The following is a 19,188-nucleotide window of genomic DNA, read 5'->3' on the forward strand; positions in this document are numbered from 1 at the left end:
AATCACTTATTTTTAAAATTGACCCATTAGTTTAGAGCATAAATGTCCAGATTCTGACGTTTAAAATCACCAACAATGAAAATTCTATGTGTTTGAAGGGAAATAAGGAAATATGAATTCCTAATTAATGAAGGTTCTTTCCAAGCTCTTTATGTAAACACTGTAGCATCATTTGCTCTCTAACTTATCATGAATCTATTAGGCAACTGCTGGGCATATGTACAAAAATAAAACACAAATATTTTAGGACCTGCAATTGGTTGCCAAAGTAGAGTTTCTCTTTTCATTTTTATCTTTCACTCAGCACTTTAAAGATAATAATTCCCTGCCCCACTGACAAATCCAAAGCCAAATGGAGTAGATGAATATTGTGATGTGGCCAGCAAACTCCCAAAGAGAGAGCTCTTGCAGACCGTGGGAAGAGTATTTCTGAGCCAAGGCCCAACTTTTGAAAGGTTTCTTTTGTCTCCCACAGTTAAAAGAGACCTTTAGAGCTTGGCTTTCTTAAACTATTCCCCCACTACAAATAAACACATACACATAAATTAAATGTCCCTTGGGGAAGAAATGTGTACAGGAAACAAACATTATAGGGAACAGCCTGTATTCAATAAGTATTTATTAAGTACTTCCCATGTAATTAATAAATAAAAATAAATAATAAGCATGAGGCTAGGCATGAGGGATAATATGGGTTGACTTAGTGAGAAGGAATGTTCAGGAGAAGGGATGTTGTCAGTGACTCAGGCCCTCAGCCCAGTTTCCCCACCACCAAATCGGAGGTCAAGGGAAAATTTATGAGAAATTTTTAATTCTTTCAATATTATTTACTTAGCATGTCCCAGGTCCTGCGCTAGGACCTGGGGAAAGAGGAGCAAACAAGATATAGCCTTTGTCCTCCAAGGGTTCCCAGTGTGACAGAGAAGACATGAAAAAGGGGATGACAATACTTTGTGATAAATACCACAATATAAGTACTGGAAACAGTGGGAGCCAGACAGAAGGAATCTGTAAGGCAGCAGTTCTTAAAGTAGGCTCCATGGAGCTCTGGGAGTCCCCTAGACCCTTTCAGGGGATCTGTCGGGTCAAAACTATTTTCATAATAATAATACTAAAACATTATCTGCCTCTTTCATTGGATTGATGTTTGCCCTGATGGTACAAAAGCAATGGTGGATAAAACTGCTGGTGATGTCGTATGGATCAAAGCAGTGATACCAAACAATACTAATAGTCATTGTATTCTTCACTGCCATACTCTTGCAATAAACATAAAATAATAAAGCAAAGTAAGTTTCACTTAAGAATATCTTTGATGAAGCAATAAAATAATTTTATTAAATCTTGGTCCTTGAGTACACATTTTTTTAAACATTCTATGTGATGAAATGGGAAGTACACATATAACACTTCTGTGCGTAGTACAGAAGTATGATGGTTGTCTCTAGGAAAAGCACTTGTGAGCTACTGCTTTTTTCAGAGAACACTATATTTACTTGAAAGAACAACTGACAAACTATGGCCAACAACTTACCAAAATGAACAAAGTCAGTCAGTCACTTCAAGGAAAACCATTAACAGTATTTGTTGCCAGTGACAATATTTGAGCTTTCAAGAGAAAATCAGAAATTTGGAAAATTTGTATCTGTCATTGTAAGCTTGCCAGCTTTCCAATAGTTAAGGAGTTTTCTAATGAGATTGGTGGTGATACTAATGCATGTGATTTTTTAAAATATTGTATAATGAGTCAGCGCTGGGAAGATCTGCATAACTCAGTGAACGAGTATCTTACAAATGATCAGTGCGTCAAGTTGCAAAATTATGCGTGCGTAAAATGTCCATTCAAAGTGCAAGTATTTAATGGAGTGCAAAATGTTCATTGATATAATGATTCTACATTGTAACTAATCTTTAACAAGCTACCATTTATTGAGTTTTGGTGTAGTATCAAAGAAGAATACCTACAATTATCTGACACGGCTATTAAAATATCTCTCCTTTTTCCAACTGTGTATCTGAGTGATGTCAGGTTTTCATCACATAATTCACCCAAAACAGTATACTATCGCAACCAATGGGAGAATCCAGCTGTTTTCTATTAAGCCAGACATTAAAGAGATCTGCAAAAAGGTGAAACTACTGCATTCTTCTCACTCAATTCTTTTTTAAAGATTGGCACCTGACCTAACATCTGGTGCCAATCTTTTTTTCCTTTTTTCCCAAAGTTCCTCAGTGCATAGTTGCATATTCTAGTTGTAGGTCCTTCCAGTTCTGCTATGTGGGACGCCACCTCAGCATGGCTTGATGAGCAGTGCTAGGTCCATGCCCAGGATCCAAACCTGTGAAATGCTGGGCCTCCAGCGGAGTGCATGAACTTAACCCCTCGGCCACGGGGCCGGCCCCTCACTCAATTTTTTTGTATTGAAAGCATAGTTATATTTTTTCATAAAAATGCTGTTTATATTATTGTGTAATTGTTTTATTATTTTTATATTTTAAATAAGTTAATGTTTTCTTAATTTCTCAGTTTGAGTTAATATGGTAAATATCAATAGATATAATCCATATAAACAAAAGTTCTTTGGAGTCTCCAATAATTTTTTTTTTTTTTTTTTTTTTTTTTTTTTTTTTTTTGAATGATTCAACTTATGTGAAATTTATGAATAGGCAAAAGTCAAAATAGCGGTTCCTTCTGGGGGGTTACAGATGGCTTAGGAGAGCATGTTTCATTGTCTTAAGGAGAGTTGAGGGACCAGCTCCGTGGCCAAGTGGTTGAGTTCGTGCCCTCTGCTTCGGTGGCCTGGGGTTTGCCGGTTCAGATCCTGGGTGCAGACGTGGCACCACTCATTGGGCCAGGCTGGGGTGGTGTCCCATATAGCACAACCAGAAGGACCTGCACCTGGAGTGTACAGCTGTGTCCTGGGGAGCGCTTTGGGGAGAAGAAGAAGAAAAGAAAAAAAGGAAAAGGAAGATTGGCAACAGATGTTAGCTCGGGTACCAATCTTAAAAAAAAAAAAAAAAGATTAACAAAAGAAAAATTTGGGAGCTGGAAATATTTGAGTGGTCAAAGTTATAAAGAGATGGCTGGGAAGGTGACTGAAAAATAGAAAGTAGAAAAAAATAAGCCAAAGCTCCACTTACTGACAGTGACTAAACCTGAATGATACTGGAGAAAAAAAATAAAATCATAACAAAGAAGCAGGAAAAAGAAAAAAGATACTGCCCATACTAGTCTCTTAGATCTACCACATGGGCAGCCGCTAATGTGTTTTTTGGCGCTGTGGCATTTCCTGCTCCAGGAATGCATATAAATGGAATTATATAGTATGTTGTCTTTCGTGTCTTTTTTTCTTTCATTCAACACAATGTTGAAACGCATCCATGTTGTGTATATCTTGTGTTCCTTCCTTTTTATGGCTGAAAAGCATTCTCGTGTGTGGGAATCATTACAAATCATTCCACCACGTGACTTTTTGTGTCTGGGTCCTCTCACTGACAAGATCTTGGTGGTGATGAAGAGCAGAAGGAATTAGCGCTGATGCTCGTGGAAAGAACTTGGGATTCCAGAGTGGGAGAGAGGCAGTATATGTTAGGGTCTCGGCAGCAGCCGAAATGAACTATTTTGTGGCCAACAAAGTGGTCTGTGTGAGCATTAAAATTGGGGCACAGGCGGAGCTGGAAAGCAGGCACTGGATGCTCTGGATGCTCTGTATAAACCAGGGATGCGGGGAGGGCCCTGCGAGGGGATCTGGGAGGTGTATCCGCGCCTGTCTTGGAAGAGCTGGCCTTGCCTCCTGCCTCAGCTAATTGCTGCTGTTGAGCCTCTTGTTGTTTTTGCTGAATAGGCTTGTATTTGGCTCTCTTGAGTTTTGCTCTGTGGTTCTTGAACCAAACCTTCACGACTGTTGGATGTATCTCCATTTTTGAGGCCATTTCTCTCTGAAGGCTGGAGGTCGGGTATGGGTTCTCATTGAACAGGAGCCGCAAATCTGCCAGTTGTTTCTGAGTGAACATGGTTCTTTTCCTTTGTGGATACTTCTGGGGCTTTCCTTTAGGAAGATCCCCTGGGTCAGACATCGTGTAACCTGGATGTGTTCCTATGCTCTGGTCCAGTGACAAGAAGCTCTTTGGAGTCTCCAATAATTTTTAAGAGTGTAAAGGGTCCAGAGACCAAAAAGTTTGAGAACCACCCTAAGGGAATAATTTAAAGTGAGTTTAGGGGCCGACCCTGTGGCCGAGTGGTTAAGTTCCCATGCTCCCCTTCGGCTGAGGGTTCGGATCCTGGGCGCGGACATGGTACTGCTCATTAGGCCATGTTGAGGTGGTGTCCCACGTGCCACAACTAGAAGGACCCACAACTAAAATATACAACAATGTACTGGGGTATTTGGGGAGAAGAAAACAGGAAAAAAAAAAAAAAGAAGATTGGCAACAGTTGTTAGCTCAGGTGCCAATCTTTAAAAAAAAAAATTAAAAAAAAAAACAAACTGAAGGCATCCCTCAACTACTTTCCTCAAGTAGAGGAAAAAATGCTCTAGTTCCCTAAAAATATTTGCTAGTTTAAACATGAGCATTTAAAATGGATGACAGATATGCAGTTGAATGCTCTTCTTACTTCATAACTGATTCTTACCTCAAAACCATGCTGTAATTCCAAGCCTTCTGCTTGCTCGAGCTAATACCAAGGAGAGAGATAATCTTTTTTTTTTTTTTTTGAGGAAGATTAGCCCTGAGCTAACTGCTGTCAATCCTCCTCTTTTTGCTGAGGAAGACTGGCCCTGAGCTAACATCCATGCCCATCTTCCTCTACTTTATATTTGGGACGCCTACCACAGCATGGCTTTTGCCAAGCAGTGCCATGTCTGCACCCAGGATCCGGGCAGGCGAACCCCTGGCCACTGAGAATCGGAAAGTGCAAACTTAACCACTGCGCCACCGGGCTGGCCCCGAGGGAGAGAATCTTACTGCAGAAGGAAAGGGTAGTCAAGTTTCAGGCCTCCTGTGTTCAAATTAGTCACTCCATGGCTCCCTTTTACCAACACACTCAGTGTTAGGAGTTAAAATAAATAATTATTCAATAACTCATTACCAGCATCCTAAAGTGAAGGGGAAGACAGAGCAGGGATAGGCTGATTTTTATGGATATGGCCTCGGGTATTTTTATTCTCTTCTTTTCTTTTAGTAGGATCTAACCTGAGCTCCTATTTTTCTGGCTGAAAATCTGGGAAAAATTACAAGTCCTGTCTTTCTCTTTGACTGTATACCCAGCATCTAGCATTTAAGACATTGCTTGGCACATATTAGGCGCTCCATAAGTACTGTTGAATACAGTCCAACTCCTTTATTTTTATTGCAGAAATTAGACTCTACCTCTTAACTGGCAGGAAGCTAAAGCAATTCAAGGTTTAAGAGATGGATAGAAAAAGAGGAAGCTTCTAAAAGATTAGGAAATTGCAGGAATGTGTGGGAAAGAGAGAAAACTATTGGTTCTGTCAAAGATGACATGAGTGGGGCCATATTAAAATAAACAGAGCAGCCATTTCAAAGGAATTGCCTTGCACGTCTTGTTTTCTTTATCTTCCAAATTGGATCAAACTGCCAAAATTCCAAGAAGTGAGTTAGGACAAGAATATCCTGTTCGTAAGAATTGATGGAACTGGACTTTGCTAACCAATCAATGAAGTACAAGTTTAGCCTTTTGTCTGATGATCGAACCTCTCAAGCCAGTCTATGAAGTACAAACCCAGCCTTACCTTATCCAGCACCAATGAACTCTTCTTCAATACAACTCCCCTCATGCTCCCTTTTTCCCGGAAAAACCCTAAGCCCTTCCTCTGTAATCGGGACACTATTTGGGTTTCTACCTGAATCTGTGCTCTCAGAATTGCAATTATTTGAACCCAAATAAACACTTTACCTCTTAAACTCGTTTCTGTTTTTGTAGGTTGACATTCCTAGTTACTTAATGCAACTTAACAAACTACCCCCAAAATTACTGCTTAAAACAACAATTATTTTGGGGCCACCCCATGGCCGAGTGGTTAAGTTCATGTGCTCTGCTTTGGTGGCCCAGGGTTTCTCTGGTTCGGATCCTGGGTGCAGACATGGCACCGCTCATCAGGCCATGCTGAGGCGGCGTCCCACATAGCTCAACCAGAGGCACTCACAACTAGGACATACAACTATGTACTGGGGTGCTTTGGGTAGAAGAAGAAGGAAAGAAAAAAAAGATTGACAACAGATGTTAGCTCAGGTGCCAATCTTTAAAAGAAAAACAATTTTATTATCTCTCACAATTGTTAGAGCTGTCTAGACACAGGCATTTGGGTTCTCTTATGCAGTTGCAGCCTCCTGAGTTGCTTCCAAGGAGTCTCTTATCAACACAACTAGAGAGATCTTTTAAAAACCTGTCATATCATGTCCCTTTTCTGCTTAATTCAAGGTCCTCACAATAGCCTACAAGACCCACAAGATCTGAGTTCTCCACCCTTTCCCCCATTGCCTCTGACCTCCTCTGCCATCCATCGTTCCACCTCTCCTTGGCTTTCTATGCTTCAGCCATATTGGCCTCTTTGCCATTCTTTGAACATGCAGGCTCTCTTCCCGGCCTTTGCACTTGCTGGCTAGTTTGTTTGGAAGGCTCTTACTCAAGATATCCTCCTGACTCACTCTCTTCAAGCCATTGTTCAGTGTCACCGTCTCAGTGAGGTCTCACTGACCGCCCCTCCAAGCCCCAACTGTTTTGATGGCTAAAAGTGGATGTCTTCCATAACATAACAGTCTGGTTCAGAAAATCGGTGTGAGTCGCCAGGTTACACATCCCGGACACAGAAAGCCCTGGCAATTCCCAGCCTGCAGGGGCATTTGGTGATTTCCCCACTAGCTAGCCTCTAGTTGCTAGCCTCTAAACTGTTTTTTCGCACAATGGTAGTTGGGGCCAGGTCGTAGAATGAGAAGTCCCTGAAGGAAGAGACTGACTTATTCCAATCTGGGTTCCCGGAGCCCTGCACTGGGAGGGACGCTCAATGGGCGTTGGTGATTTGCGAATGAATGAAAGGGCAGAGTCGGCCCCGCCTCTTCTCTCTCCTCCCCACGGCGCGCGCGCGCTTCTAGACCGTCATCTATCGCTCGGCGCTCGGCGCTTCTTCGCGGGCCTGCCCCGCGCGCCCATCGATCTGCTCGGCCACCGCGCGCCTGCGCCTTTGGGCTGTCAGTGCAGGCGGCGTGGGGAGCGCAGGGAGCGGTTGTGGCGCCCCGGGAGCCGAGGTAATGCTGTGGCTTCTGCGCTGCCAGGCTGTGTGCGGGCTGTCTGGCGCGGGGTGAGCGGCGCGGTGATGGCCGTCTGGCTCCGCTTTATCTGAGGGAGGCGGGCTCCTCAAGCCTGGCCGAGGAGGGCCTGACGGGGCGGGCGGGGGTGCAGAGCCCCGGAGTGTCCACCTCGAGTCCCTGCCGGACCCGGCCATGGAGTCGAGTGTCCGATCTAGAAGGGAGCTTGGGGAGAATGCGAGCCAACCACCTTGGGCAAAGATGGAGGAACTGAGTTTCAGGGAGAGGAGAATCGAATCTGCTAGAAGCCACTGCGAGCGAGCCACCAGACCCGGGACCAGACGCCCTTAGCGCAGTGCCCGAACTCTTTCCACTTCAGCCCTTCCTTCGTTTATTCTGCCTGGTTTTCGTTGTTGAGGTGCAAGGCAGTGAAATGCAAAGAGGAATGCAACAGGGTCTGGATGAGAGATCAATTATGAGTTAGTGTTTTGTCTTATCAATTTACAAAGCAGTGAGTGCTTTGATGGAGGCATGTCTGAGATGCCATGAGCACCCCCTCTAAAGGCTAACGTCACTCATCATTGCCTGGATTCCCATCACCCCGAGTCGTGACGGTGACCCTGAGATATTTGACAGTCTGCTTAGTATCATGGTTAGTTGTGTTTATGATCATCACCCAGGGCCTCATTGAGGGCAGGAACCCCAGTTCCTGGTGACTTGGGTCCTAATGTCCGTTTTGCACATGTTTGAGCTGGATTCTTAGATGGAGTTGTTGAGAGCTTCACAGATGCTCACTCCACAAACACTGATTGAGTGCCTGGCATCTAGTGGGAATTGTGTTAGGTCCTGGGAATACAGTGATGACCAACATAGTCAAGGACCTCCCAGAAAATAGACATTTAAATACATTCACAAGAAAGCCTGCAAAGGCAGAGATGAGCTGTACCTGGTAGAGTGGAAGCAGCTAAGGGGAAAGGTGTTGCTTTTGCTGGGAGGGTGGGAGGAGTTAGGAATGGCTTTTTAAGCAGGATGATTCTTGAACTGAGTCTTAAAAGTTTAATAGGTGATTACTAGGCACAGGAGAAGGACAACCTAAGAAGCAAGAATAGCAGGACAGAGACCAGAATTATGCAACAGCATGGTTCAGTTGGCACAGAAAGCTTTCCATGATTTAGCCTCTGTCTGGTAATATCAAACACTTACATAGTGCTTGTCATGGAGTTACCATTATTGTGTGTGCTTTACGTAGATTAACTCATTTAGTCCTCACAACAACTTTGTGAAGTAGAAACTATAATTATCCTCATCTTAGAAAATGAAGAAAACTGAGGCATAGAAAAGTTATGTAGCTCGCTCTAGTTCACACAGCTAATACATAGTAGAGCTAGAATTCAAACCCAGGCAGTTTGGCTCAAGGGTCTGTGAACTTGACCACCAGGCTCCCTTCTAGAAACTGAAGACACTGAGAGTTTTAAATGTCAGACCCCTGGTTACATCACCTATAAGTGGCAGAACCAGAACTCAGACTCAGGTCTTTTGACACTTACGGGTCCAGAGTTCCTTTCATAAAAACATCACATGTGATGGGAGTTATCCAGTGCCAAAGTGAAGTTAAATTCCAATCTCAGGCAGTGCTTGCTGGAATTGACATTGCTGTAGCTTTAAGATGTGGGTGTTGTGCAGAGCCTCCACTTTATGCCTTGGGTGTACCAGGTATAAGTGCTCTGTTTAGATATTGATGGGAGGGGCCCACAACTGATCATAATCGTGGCAAAGGTGCAACATTATTTGCCAGTTTGGTGTTAAATAAGTTCTTTTTTCAGAACATTGAATTTCACATTTTTATTAAAAGTTTACATCATTTGTTGTAAGTCAAGGAGTACTTTTATTTTAAATCAGTAAGGATTTATGAACTTTTACTGTGCCTCTGTTCTGTGGTAGGTGCTATAAAGAGATTCTTTTGAAACTCATACAGGTTCATTTATTACCTTGAGTGTGAAAAAAGGAATCAATTTGGTTTGTTTCTGCAACTGGGCTCTACAAATCTAGGTTCAGATACGAGCCTACATTTGTATTTATAGTGAAATCTTTCATAGTTGGGGCTAACGAGCAGATGGGAGCAGATGGCTGAATTATTGGAGGAATCTTAAGCCAATTCATGCTTTTCAGAAACCTAGTACTTGTATTTGTGCTGTTAATTCTAGTCAGAAGTTTTAAAATTTTTTCAAGGAATAAGAACTCACATAGTGCCATGGCACTAATGGTAGTATATTGTAATTTACTAAATTTGTATTCTCCATTTAATTGTGAGCAACTCAAGGGAAAAGGCCAGATCTTTTTTTATTCACATCCGTCCCCCAGCCCGTCTCCCCAAGCTGGAGCTAAGAGTTTATATCGGTGAGTAAGAGAAGATAATAAAGGTGATGTTATACTGAAGCCTTTCTCACTCTGGTTATTGGAGTTGGTTATTGGAGTGATGCATTTGACATAAGTGGGTATCAGTAACTTAAATAAAAATAGGATTAATATTGTGTGTGCTTTGATTTTTGTTACTTTTTTTCTGTTGTTTTTCTTTGTGATTGCAGTTTGTAAAAATGGAATTTCAAGCAGTAGTGATGGCAGTTGGAGGAGGATCGCGGATGACAGACCTGACTTCTAGCATTCCCAAACCTCTGCTTCCAGTTGGGAACAAACCTTTAATTTGGTACCCATTGAACTTGCTTGAGCGTGTTGGATTTGAAGGTGAGCTGTGGCAATGAGATGTACTCATAAAACTTTTCGGGTGTTTGATCCCAATGATTTGTTAGCTTTATGAGGGTGAGAGAGGATGATTGAGAGAAGGCTAGGACTGAATGCTGACTGGAGACTGGCTTCTTTAAATTAGGAATATAGGAGTACTCTGTTGCTGTGTGAAGAATGTTGAGAAGATAGCGCTAAGTGTTACTGTTTTAGAGCTGGTCTCCACAGTGATCTAAGATGAGCCCTGTAGGAATATCAGAAAGAGCAGAGTAGGAATCCAAGCCTCATCGTCAGTACTTACTGAGAATCTGTATCTGCCAGGTAATATATTAAGCACTTGGGTATAGAACTGAAAAGACACCTCAGGCCCTAATTTCTAGAACCTTAAAATCTAGTGGAGAGATACACATGAAAATAGATTATCATTGTGTAATGTGGTAAATGTTATAATAGAGGTACATTATAAATACTTGGGTATGCAGAGGAAGTTGCTTTTTCTACTTGACAAATTCAGGGAAGGCTTCACAGAATAGCTAACCCTTGAGTTGAGTATTGAAAAACAGATTACCAGCTCGACCAGTGTGGAGAGAGCATTTCCTGCAGAACAACGTGCAGAGATACAGAGCCCTGACCAGCACCACATATTCTGGCAGCTGCTATTCATTCTATGTGGCTGTAGTATGAAGTGTAAGGAGGAGGAGTAGATACAGTGAGAGAGATAAGCAGGGATCATGCTGTGAAGGGCCTTGTATTCCATGCTGAGGAATTTAGATTTTTTTCCTAAAAGCAGTGGGAAACCAGTGAAAGTTTTTAACAAAGGTATAATATGGTTAGATTCGTATTTTAGATAGTCTTTTGCCTTCTTTATATAAATTTTAGAATCAGCTTATTGGTTTCTATAAAAAAGGTTGCTGGGGTTTTGATTGGGATTGAATTGAATCCATAGAGCAATAGGAACAGAATTCACATCTTAACAATATTGAGTCTTCTGATCCATGAGCATGGTATTGCTCTGCATTTATTTAGGTCTTCAGTAATTTCTCTCAGTAGTATTTATAGTTTTCAGGGTACAGGGCTTACACATATTTTGTTAAATTTATCTTTAAGTAGTTTATATTTTTGATACTGTTGTAAATGGTAATTGTTAAATTTCAGTTTCTAGTTGTTGGTTGCTAGTACATAAAAGCACAAATTTTTTACTCTGACCTTATATCTTGCAACTTTGCTAAATACGCTTATTATTAATTCTTGTAGCTTTTTGTAGATTCCTTAGGATTTTCTACAGTTTGACCTAATTGACGTTTATAGAGCATGCCACCCAGTAAAACAGAATACACATTCTTTTCAAGTGCTCGGGACTTTTACCAAGATAGACCATATTTTTGGAAATAAAACAGGTCTCAATAAATTTTTAAAGATTAGAATCATACAAAGTATATTCTCTGACCATAGTAGAGTTAAATTAGAAATCATTAACATAAAGACATCAAGAGAATCCCTAAGTATTTGGAAGTTAAACTACACACTTCTGCATAACCCATAGGTCAAAGAAGAAATCGCAAGGGAAATTAGAAAATATTTTTAACTTAATGAAAATGAAAATATAATGTATTAAATTTTGAGGGGTATAGCTAAAGTAGTGTTTAGAGGAAAATTTATAGCATTAAGCGCTACATTATAAAAGAAGAAATGTCTCAAATTATCATCTAAGCTTCTACTTTGAGAAACTAGAAAAAGAACAAATGAAACCCAAATAAGTAGAAAGGAGGAGATAAAAAAAATAAGAACAGAAATAAATTATAGAAAACGAAAAATACTGGAGAAAATCAGTAAAACCAAAAGCTGGTTCTTTGTAAAAATCAATAAAATTGTTAAATCTGTAGTTAAATTGATCAAAAAAAAGAGAGGAGACACAAATTGCTAATAACAGGAATGAGAGAGGAGACATCACTACAGATCCTATACACAATGAAAAGATAATAAGTAAATAATATGAACAATTTTATGGTAATAAATTTGACAACTTAGATTTGTATTTTTAAAAGATTTCTTTGGAAACTGTGTGAAGAAACAATTTGAGGAAGTCAAGACTACAAGCAGGGAGACAAGTTAGGCAATTGATAGAAAAGTCCACAGGAGCAATGAAGAGGGCCTGAACTAAAGCAGTAGCACTAAGGATGGAGAAGAGGGAACATTTGATAAAATTGGTGATTAATGGGGAGGCGGAGTGGAAAAGAGGAAAGAGTTCTCTCTACTATTTGCTTGGGTGACTAGGTAGATGGTGATGCCAGTAATTAGGAAAGGGAATATGAGACAAGGAACAGGTTTGAATGATGATAGTGAGTTCAGCTTTGGCCACAGTGAATTTGAGTTGTCCTGTAGTTAGATATGGCAAATCAAAGTACCAGATGGAGGTGGTGCCAGAGCCTTTGGACCAGTCTTGTGATCCAGTGTTCATTGCACTATGAGAACTGCCTTTCTGAGACAGACCCATGAATGTTTCTATGCAGTAGTCTATAGGACATTGACGTTAAGAGATATGCTTTAGAAGAGATTTTGTTTTTAGAGCTTAATCTCACAGGTGAAGGATACACCTTAATACACTGTAAAATATCCCATTTTCCTTTCATATCCTTATGGATTTGTCATCTGTAACTTTTTTTTCTTTTTACTTTTGCTATATCTTTAATTATGTTTGGGGATGGCCTCTTGTGGTATATTTAAGGAGACAAGTAGGAATGAAGGAACGGCTTTGGGTAGGATGAAGGCTACATATTCCACTGCAATGAGAGGACAAGAGAGAAGGAAAGGCTCGAATGCAGATCAGGAAGGAGAGACAGGAATTAAAATAATTCACTCCTTTAGTCTCTATATTCTCAATGGAGCAGGAGGCAGAGTTATCTGAGCTGGAGAGAGGAAGGTGATGGGATTGTGACCTGTAAGTAACGAAGCTTTAGAATTGCTGCTGGAAAATGGGAGAGAGCGGACTAGGGATACTGAGGAGGAGATGTAGGCAGCATCAGCTCTCCCTGATGATCTTCAGCCTCAGATTGAGGTTGAAGAGTGTAAATTTATAATTACTACAGTTAGTACAATTGCAGGGTGTTTTTTTTCTGTCTTCTTCTTTTTTTCCCCTTTCACCATTGCTCAGGTGTTGCAGAGTAGAAAATTTCTTCTCGCTGAGTCTCACTCAGAATTTGGAGAATGCCTCCCTAAACGTAGGATTCTGGAGTTCAACAGCCACATCTGTGTTCACTCTGTTTGTATTTTTGGTGATTTTAGAGAAGTCAACATAGCCCTGCTTAGCGTTTGCCTCTCTCCACACAGGAGAGTCTTGGTCCAATTATTAGACTGACTGTCCCATATTTAAAGTTATTCCCTTCAGTCTATCCACTCTGCCTAAAACGTCCTCTACAAACTATGGAAATGTCACCTTCTCTTTAAAATCCTAAACAGTATCAATCACCCTGTCCTGTATACTCTCATTATGCTTTGTTTTTCTATCTCAGTACCTCAAGGCCTGTTTTATGCTGTGTAGTTAGTGGCATGGGAGACTGATCTCCCTGAGAACAGATGCTGTGTCTAATTCATCTTTGTAACATCAGCATTTTACATACAGTAGGTACTAAAGAAATTTTTGTCGGGTTTGAATTCATCATGGCCTACCTCAAAGGCCGTCTCTTCCAAGAAGCCTGCCTCGATTAATCATTTCCGTGTCTGATTTCTCTGTGTTAATGTTTCTTACGAATAGGAACCATGTTGAGTTCATTTCCAAATTCTCAGTGCCTTTGTGTGTTTTGCATATTAAATATATTTGTATTTATTGGATGAATGAGTTAAAAGAAAACCTAGTTGGGGAGAGGAAGAGAGAAGGAAGGAAGGGTAAATGATTTGAAAAGAACGAAAGAAGAAAAGGGTAGAGAATAGAAAAGAAGAAAATTGTGACCTGGAGCACTACCATGGAGCAGGTGGAAATTGTTGCACTTTAGAGGTGCTGAAATCCTGTCTGTGGACATCAACAACACGTGCTATGTTGCTGTGGATTACGTTACCCTGCCAAAGAACCATGACAAAACTCCAACTTTTCTCTCATTGGTTGATAGCTGCACGCATAAGGTGAAGATATCTATTCTGTGGAAGTTGCCTCTTACTAGGGTTCATTGTGATCCTCAGGGAAGCACTAATTGCTCCCTGGTGGGGAGTGGTGATAGCTCTTTCTTTGTAGTGAATGAAGATTTAAAATGCGATCCCATTTGTGTATGCTTTGACGAATATTCTCCTGAATTATTTACATCAAGAAGAAGTGGCACTTAACATACTAGTTAATGTGGACTCTAATCGTACAGACCAGAGTTTTGTCTTGGATCCATTGCTTACTAGTCATGTGACCCTGAACAAATCACTTAATATCTTTTGGTCCAAATTTGCTCATTTGTAAAATGAGATTGTTGTGAGAAATAATTGAGAGAACTCATGTAAAATACATTGAAAATGCTCAATAATATTAGCTGTTGTTATTAAATCTAGAAACAGAACAAATCTAATTGAATTAGTGAAACCATTGTCTAAATGAATGACAGTTTTTGCGTTTGCTCTTCTTTTTTTTTTTTCATTCTGTAGAAGTCATTGTTGTTACAACCAGGGATGTCCAAAAGGCTCTATGTGCAGAATTCAAGATGAAAATGAAGCTAGATATTGTGTGTATTCCTGATGAAGCTGACATGGGAACTGCAGATTCTCTGCGCCACATATATCCAAAACTTAAGGTGAAAAACTATTTCTTGATGTTATGGTTTATTGAAGATAAATATTATCTTATGTTTTCCCAGTGCATAGCAGTTTACCATGCTTTCTTAAAAATATATTCTTGGGGGCCGGCCTGGTGGTGTAGTGGTTAAGTTCGCACACTCTGCTTTGGTGGACCAGGGTTAGCAGGTTCAGATCCAAGACACAGACCTACACACTGCTCATCAAGCCACACTGTGGCGGCGTCCCATATACAAAATAGAGGAAGACTGGCACAGATGTTAGCTCAGGGACAGCCTTCCTCAAGCAAAAAGAGGAGAATCGGCAATGAATGTTAGCTCAGAGCCAATCTTCCCCACCAAAAGAATATGTATATATTCTTGCCTCACATACTTTGTTGCCCATTTAGTCTGCAGCTGCTTTTTAGTTTGATTACTAGTGAAGATTTAGACATATAGTTGTCACAGTCACTGCTTTCCAATATTTTTGAGTAATAGTCCATCTTTATAAATAAAGGTATACTTCAGATGTACTTCAAAAGATTCCATTTATATTAAGTTCATAAATAAGCAAAATTAATATATAATGATAGAAATGAGAGCAGCAGTTGACTCTGTGGATGAGAAATTAACTGGAAAGAAGTGCAAAGGAACTTTCAAAAATTCTAGACTCCCCACATGATAATGTTTGAACTTTTAATCTTCTTTGATTAAGAAACTAACAAGGGCATATAGATATGAGGACACAGTCTCCCTAGTGGATTGTGGCCCATAAACTGAGAAGGATCTACCATAGATTGTTCTGAAATTGATGTCCTTTGGAAAAATTCATTCTGTGTGGTAATGTTGCTATCTTGTTTGAATGGGGAGGCAGACTTTCTCATGCTATTTCTGGCGACTACACATAGATGTGTTAATATTTTCAACCCACCTATGCACTAAAGAACAAAAAATTAATGCAGATATGTATGTGGTGTTTCCTCCTTTATTGGAGAATAATTTACACACAGTAAAATACACAAATATTAAGTATACAGTTTGATGAGTTTTGACAAGTGTGTACACCCAGGTTATCATTATCCAAATCTAGAGTTTCCATTACCCCTGAAAGTTCCTTTGTGCTTTGTGTTAGTCATTCCCCACCTCTACAGTGAACTGTTGTTCTGATTTCTGTTGCCATATATTAATTTTGTTTGTTCAGGAACTAGATATAAATGGAATCACACAATTTTATTCTGGTTTCTTTTGTTCAGCATAGTATTTTTCAGATTCATTCATATTATTGCAGATGTAACTAGTGTGTTCTTTTTTATTGCTGAGTAGTATTCCGTTGAATAAATACATCACTATTTACCCATTTTCCTGTTGATGGTCATTGGATTGTTTTTAATTTTTGGATATTGTGAATGAAGCTGTTATGAACATTGTTTGGCAAGTCTTTTTGTGAAAATATTCTAAGTTGTAGGGTTTACTTTATTAGAAACTGCCAAACAGTTTTCCAAGTAGTTTACACTTGGATCAACAATGTGTAAGAGTTGTATTTGTTCATACCTTCGTCAGCACTTGGTATTGTTAATCTTTTTAAATTTGAGCATTCTACTGAGTGTGTATGTAGTGGTATCTCATTGTGGTTTTAATTTGCATTTTCTTGGTAGTAATGATGCTGACCACCTTTTCATGTGATTATTGGCCATTTGTGTCTGTTCGAGATATTTGCCTATTTTTAATTGAGTTTTCCTTTTTATTATAGAAATTCTTTATATATTCTAGATGCCACTCTTTTCTCAGATATGTGTTGTGAATCTTTTCTGCCAGTCTGTGGCTTGCCTTTTCACTTTCTTAATGGTGTCTTTTGATGACCGGAGGTTTTAAATGTTTATGAAATCAAGATTACTGATTTTTTCTTTTATGGCTAGTACTTTTTGTGTCCTAAGAAATCTTTGCTTACCCCAAGCTTGTAAAGATATTCTTTTGTGTTTGCTTCTAAAAGTGTTATAGGTTTAGCTTTTATATTTAGGTCTGTACCCCATCTTGATTTAATTTAGTATGTGGTGTGAGATAGGGATAAAGATTTACTTTTTTCTATATGGATATTCGGTTGTTCCAGCACCATTTGTTAAGAAGACCTTCCCCATTGAATTGCACTGGTTCCTTAGTTGAAAATCAGTTGACCATATATGTGTGGTCTATTTCTACCCTTTCTATTTTGTCCTATTGGTCTATTTATCTGTCTTTACTTCAATACTATGTTGAATAACATCTTGATTATTTTAACTTTGTAGTAGGTCTTGAAATATTTGTTCCTTTTCCTTAAGATTATCTTGGCTATGTTAGGTCCTTTGTATTTCCCTATAAATTTTGGAATCAGTTTCTCAGTTTCTACAAAGAAAGCTATTTGGGATTTTGATTGGAATTGCATTGAATCTATAAATCAATTTGAGAAGAATTGACATCTTCCAGTCCTTGAACATCTATTTATTTAGGTTTTCTTTAATTTTCCTCAATATTATTTTATAAGTTTCAGTGTAGAGGTTTTGAACATTCTTGGTAATTTATTCCTAAGTAAATGTTTTTAATGATATTTTAAGTGGTATTTTAAATTCTATTTTCCAATTGTTTGCTGCTTATACATAGACGTACAATTTATTTTTCTATATTGGCTTTGTACCTTGTGACCTTGTTAAATTATAGATTCTTTAGGATTTTCTATATATATCATCATGTTGCCTGTAAATAAAAACAATATTACATCTTCCTTTTTAATCTTTATACTTCTTTTTCTTTTCATTGTTTTATTGCCCTGGCCAGGGCCTCCAGTGCATTATATAGGCATTTTCATTCACTTTTTGGCCTCCCTTTTTGTTTTTGTATGCTTCCACCCAAATAGGCTTTGGGCTTCTGATTTGGGATTTCTAATACCATAATATTGGGTGTATTACTTTCTGGAGTGCAACTGCTTATTTCTTTAGGGAAGATATGGGGAATTTCGCTAGGGTAATGAGAAGAGAATTCTGTTCCTTCACAGAGGTAGATGCCAGGTTTACAAAGAAGCTTAGAGTGTTTAGGGGTCTTCCCAGGGGCTGTTTTAGCTACCGTCTAAAAGTTTAGGATGTTGCTTGGGTGTCTGGTGTTGCGGAGTGGACCTGTTTGGATTGATCAGAGATATGGGCAAGGTCATCATTTGTACCCATGGGAGAGTGGGGAAAACTGAGGAAGAAGGAGATTTGGCTAAGGCCTTGATGGGTAAAGGCCTGGCTGCTCTTCCTGGCATGAGATTGGCAGAATCCCTTCAGATTGGCCCTGGGTCCTGAGTGAGTTTATCCATTCCTCTTCTGTGGGACAATTAGGTTGCTTTCCTTTCTTTTACTATATATAGTGCTACAATGACCATCCTCGCACCAGTGTCTTTGTGCTCTTGTTGTGAAGGTAGACATCTAGAAATGATGTGTGGGTTATAAGGTCTGTGCATCTCCAGCTTTGCTAGATGTTGGCAAATTGCTCTCCAAAGTAGTCATACTAGTCTACATTCCCATCAGTAGTATGAATTAGAGTTCTGGTTTCTTCCTGTCCTCACTAACAGTTGGTGCTCTCAGACTTTTAAATTTTTGGTAATATGATGGGTATGAAGTGGTACCTCATTGTTGGTTTAATTTTGCATTTCATTGAGTATATGAAGATTTTTTACTAGATATATTGGCCATTTTCGTTTTCCGTGAATTTTCTGTTCATGTCCTTTGCCCATTTTTTTGTTTGGGTTGTCTTTTCTTACTAACATATATATACTGTATGTATTCTTTATACTAATCCTTTGCCAGTTATATGGGTTGCGTTTTTTTCCCCCAGTCTGTCACCTCTTTTCTCTTTACTTATAGTATCTGTTATCCTACAAAAGTCTTACCATTTTTTGTGGTTAACTGGATCACTCTTTTCCTTTATGATACTTGCTTTTTGTGTTTTAGTTAAAAATGACATAATGATAGGCTCCTGCCAGGTAAAAGCTTTACAATTTTACTTTTCATATTTGGATTTTTAGACCAGTATTTATATTTGTATATGACATGAGATAGATATCTAATTTTTTTTTTTCACTGAGGAGGATTTGCTCTGAGCAAACATCCCTTGCCAATCTTCCTCTTTTTACTTGAAGAGGATTTGCCATGAGCTAACACCTCTGCCAGTCTTCCTCTATTTTGTATGTGGGTCCCCGCCACAGCATGGCCGCTGATGAGTGGTGTAGGGTCTGCACCTGGGAACCAAACCCAGGCCTCCAAGTGGAGCGTGCCAAACTTAACCACTAGGCCATGAAGCCAGCCCCAATAGATATCTAATTTTATCTTTTTTCCAAATGAATAGTCAGTTGTCCCAGCACTATTTATTGAGTAATCTCTTTTCCTCCTTGATTGATACCAAGCTCTAGATATACATGGGACTATTTCTA

General features: G+C 39.5%; 2 protein-coding genes across 3 annotated transcripts in view; one reads left to right on the forward strand and one right to left on the reverse strand.

Moving 5' to 3' along the window:
- Positions 1 to 2,614: 2,614 nt before the first annotated feature.
- LOC111770308 (divergent paired-related homeobox-like) lies at positions 2,615 to 4,077 on the reverse strand. Its single transcript, XM_023627918.2, has one exon. The coding sequence runs from the start codon at positions 4,075 to 4,077 to the stop codon at positions 3,490 to 3,492; it is 588 nt and encodes a 195-aa protein (XP_023483686.1). The 3' UTR covers positions 2,615 to 3,489.
- A 3,020-nt stretch (positions 4,078 to 7,097) lies between these two features.
- Positions 7,098 to 19,188, forward strand: part of EIF2B3 (eukaryotic translation initiation factor 2B subunit gamma) — a 128,492-nt gene continuing 116,401 nt past the window's right edge. The window contains exons 1-3 of one of the 2 annotated variants that reach the window (XM_005607107.4): positions 7,098 to 7,266; positions 9,852 to 10,008; positions 14,626 to 14,771. In XM_005607107.4, coding sequence (XP_005607164.1) covers positions 9,861 to 10,008; positions 14,626 to 14,771 — 294 coding nt within the window. In that variant the 5' untranslated portion in view covers positions 7,098 to 7,266; positions 9,852 to 9,860. The remainder of the gene's footprint in view (positions 7,267 to 9,851; positions 10,009 to 14,625; positions 14,772 to 19,188) is intronic. The other variant, XM_070260079.1, reaches the window with a different exon arrangement.

The sequence above is a fragment of the Equus caballus genome, chromosome 2, assembly GCF_041296265.1.
Source record: "Equus caballus isolate H_3958 breed thoroughbred chromosome 2, TB-T2T, whole genome shotgun sequence".
In the NCBI taxonomy this organism is placed as follows: Eukaryota; Metazoa; Chordata; class Mammalia; order Perissodactyla; family Equidae; genus Equus; species Equus caballus.

Excerpts from the sequence above, each read along its gene's own strand:
- LOC111770308 (XM_023627918.2), bottom strand. The coding sequence starts at position 4,077 with ATGTCTGACCCAGGGGATCTTCCTAAAGGAAAGCCCCAGAAGTATCCA.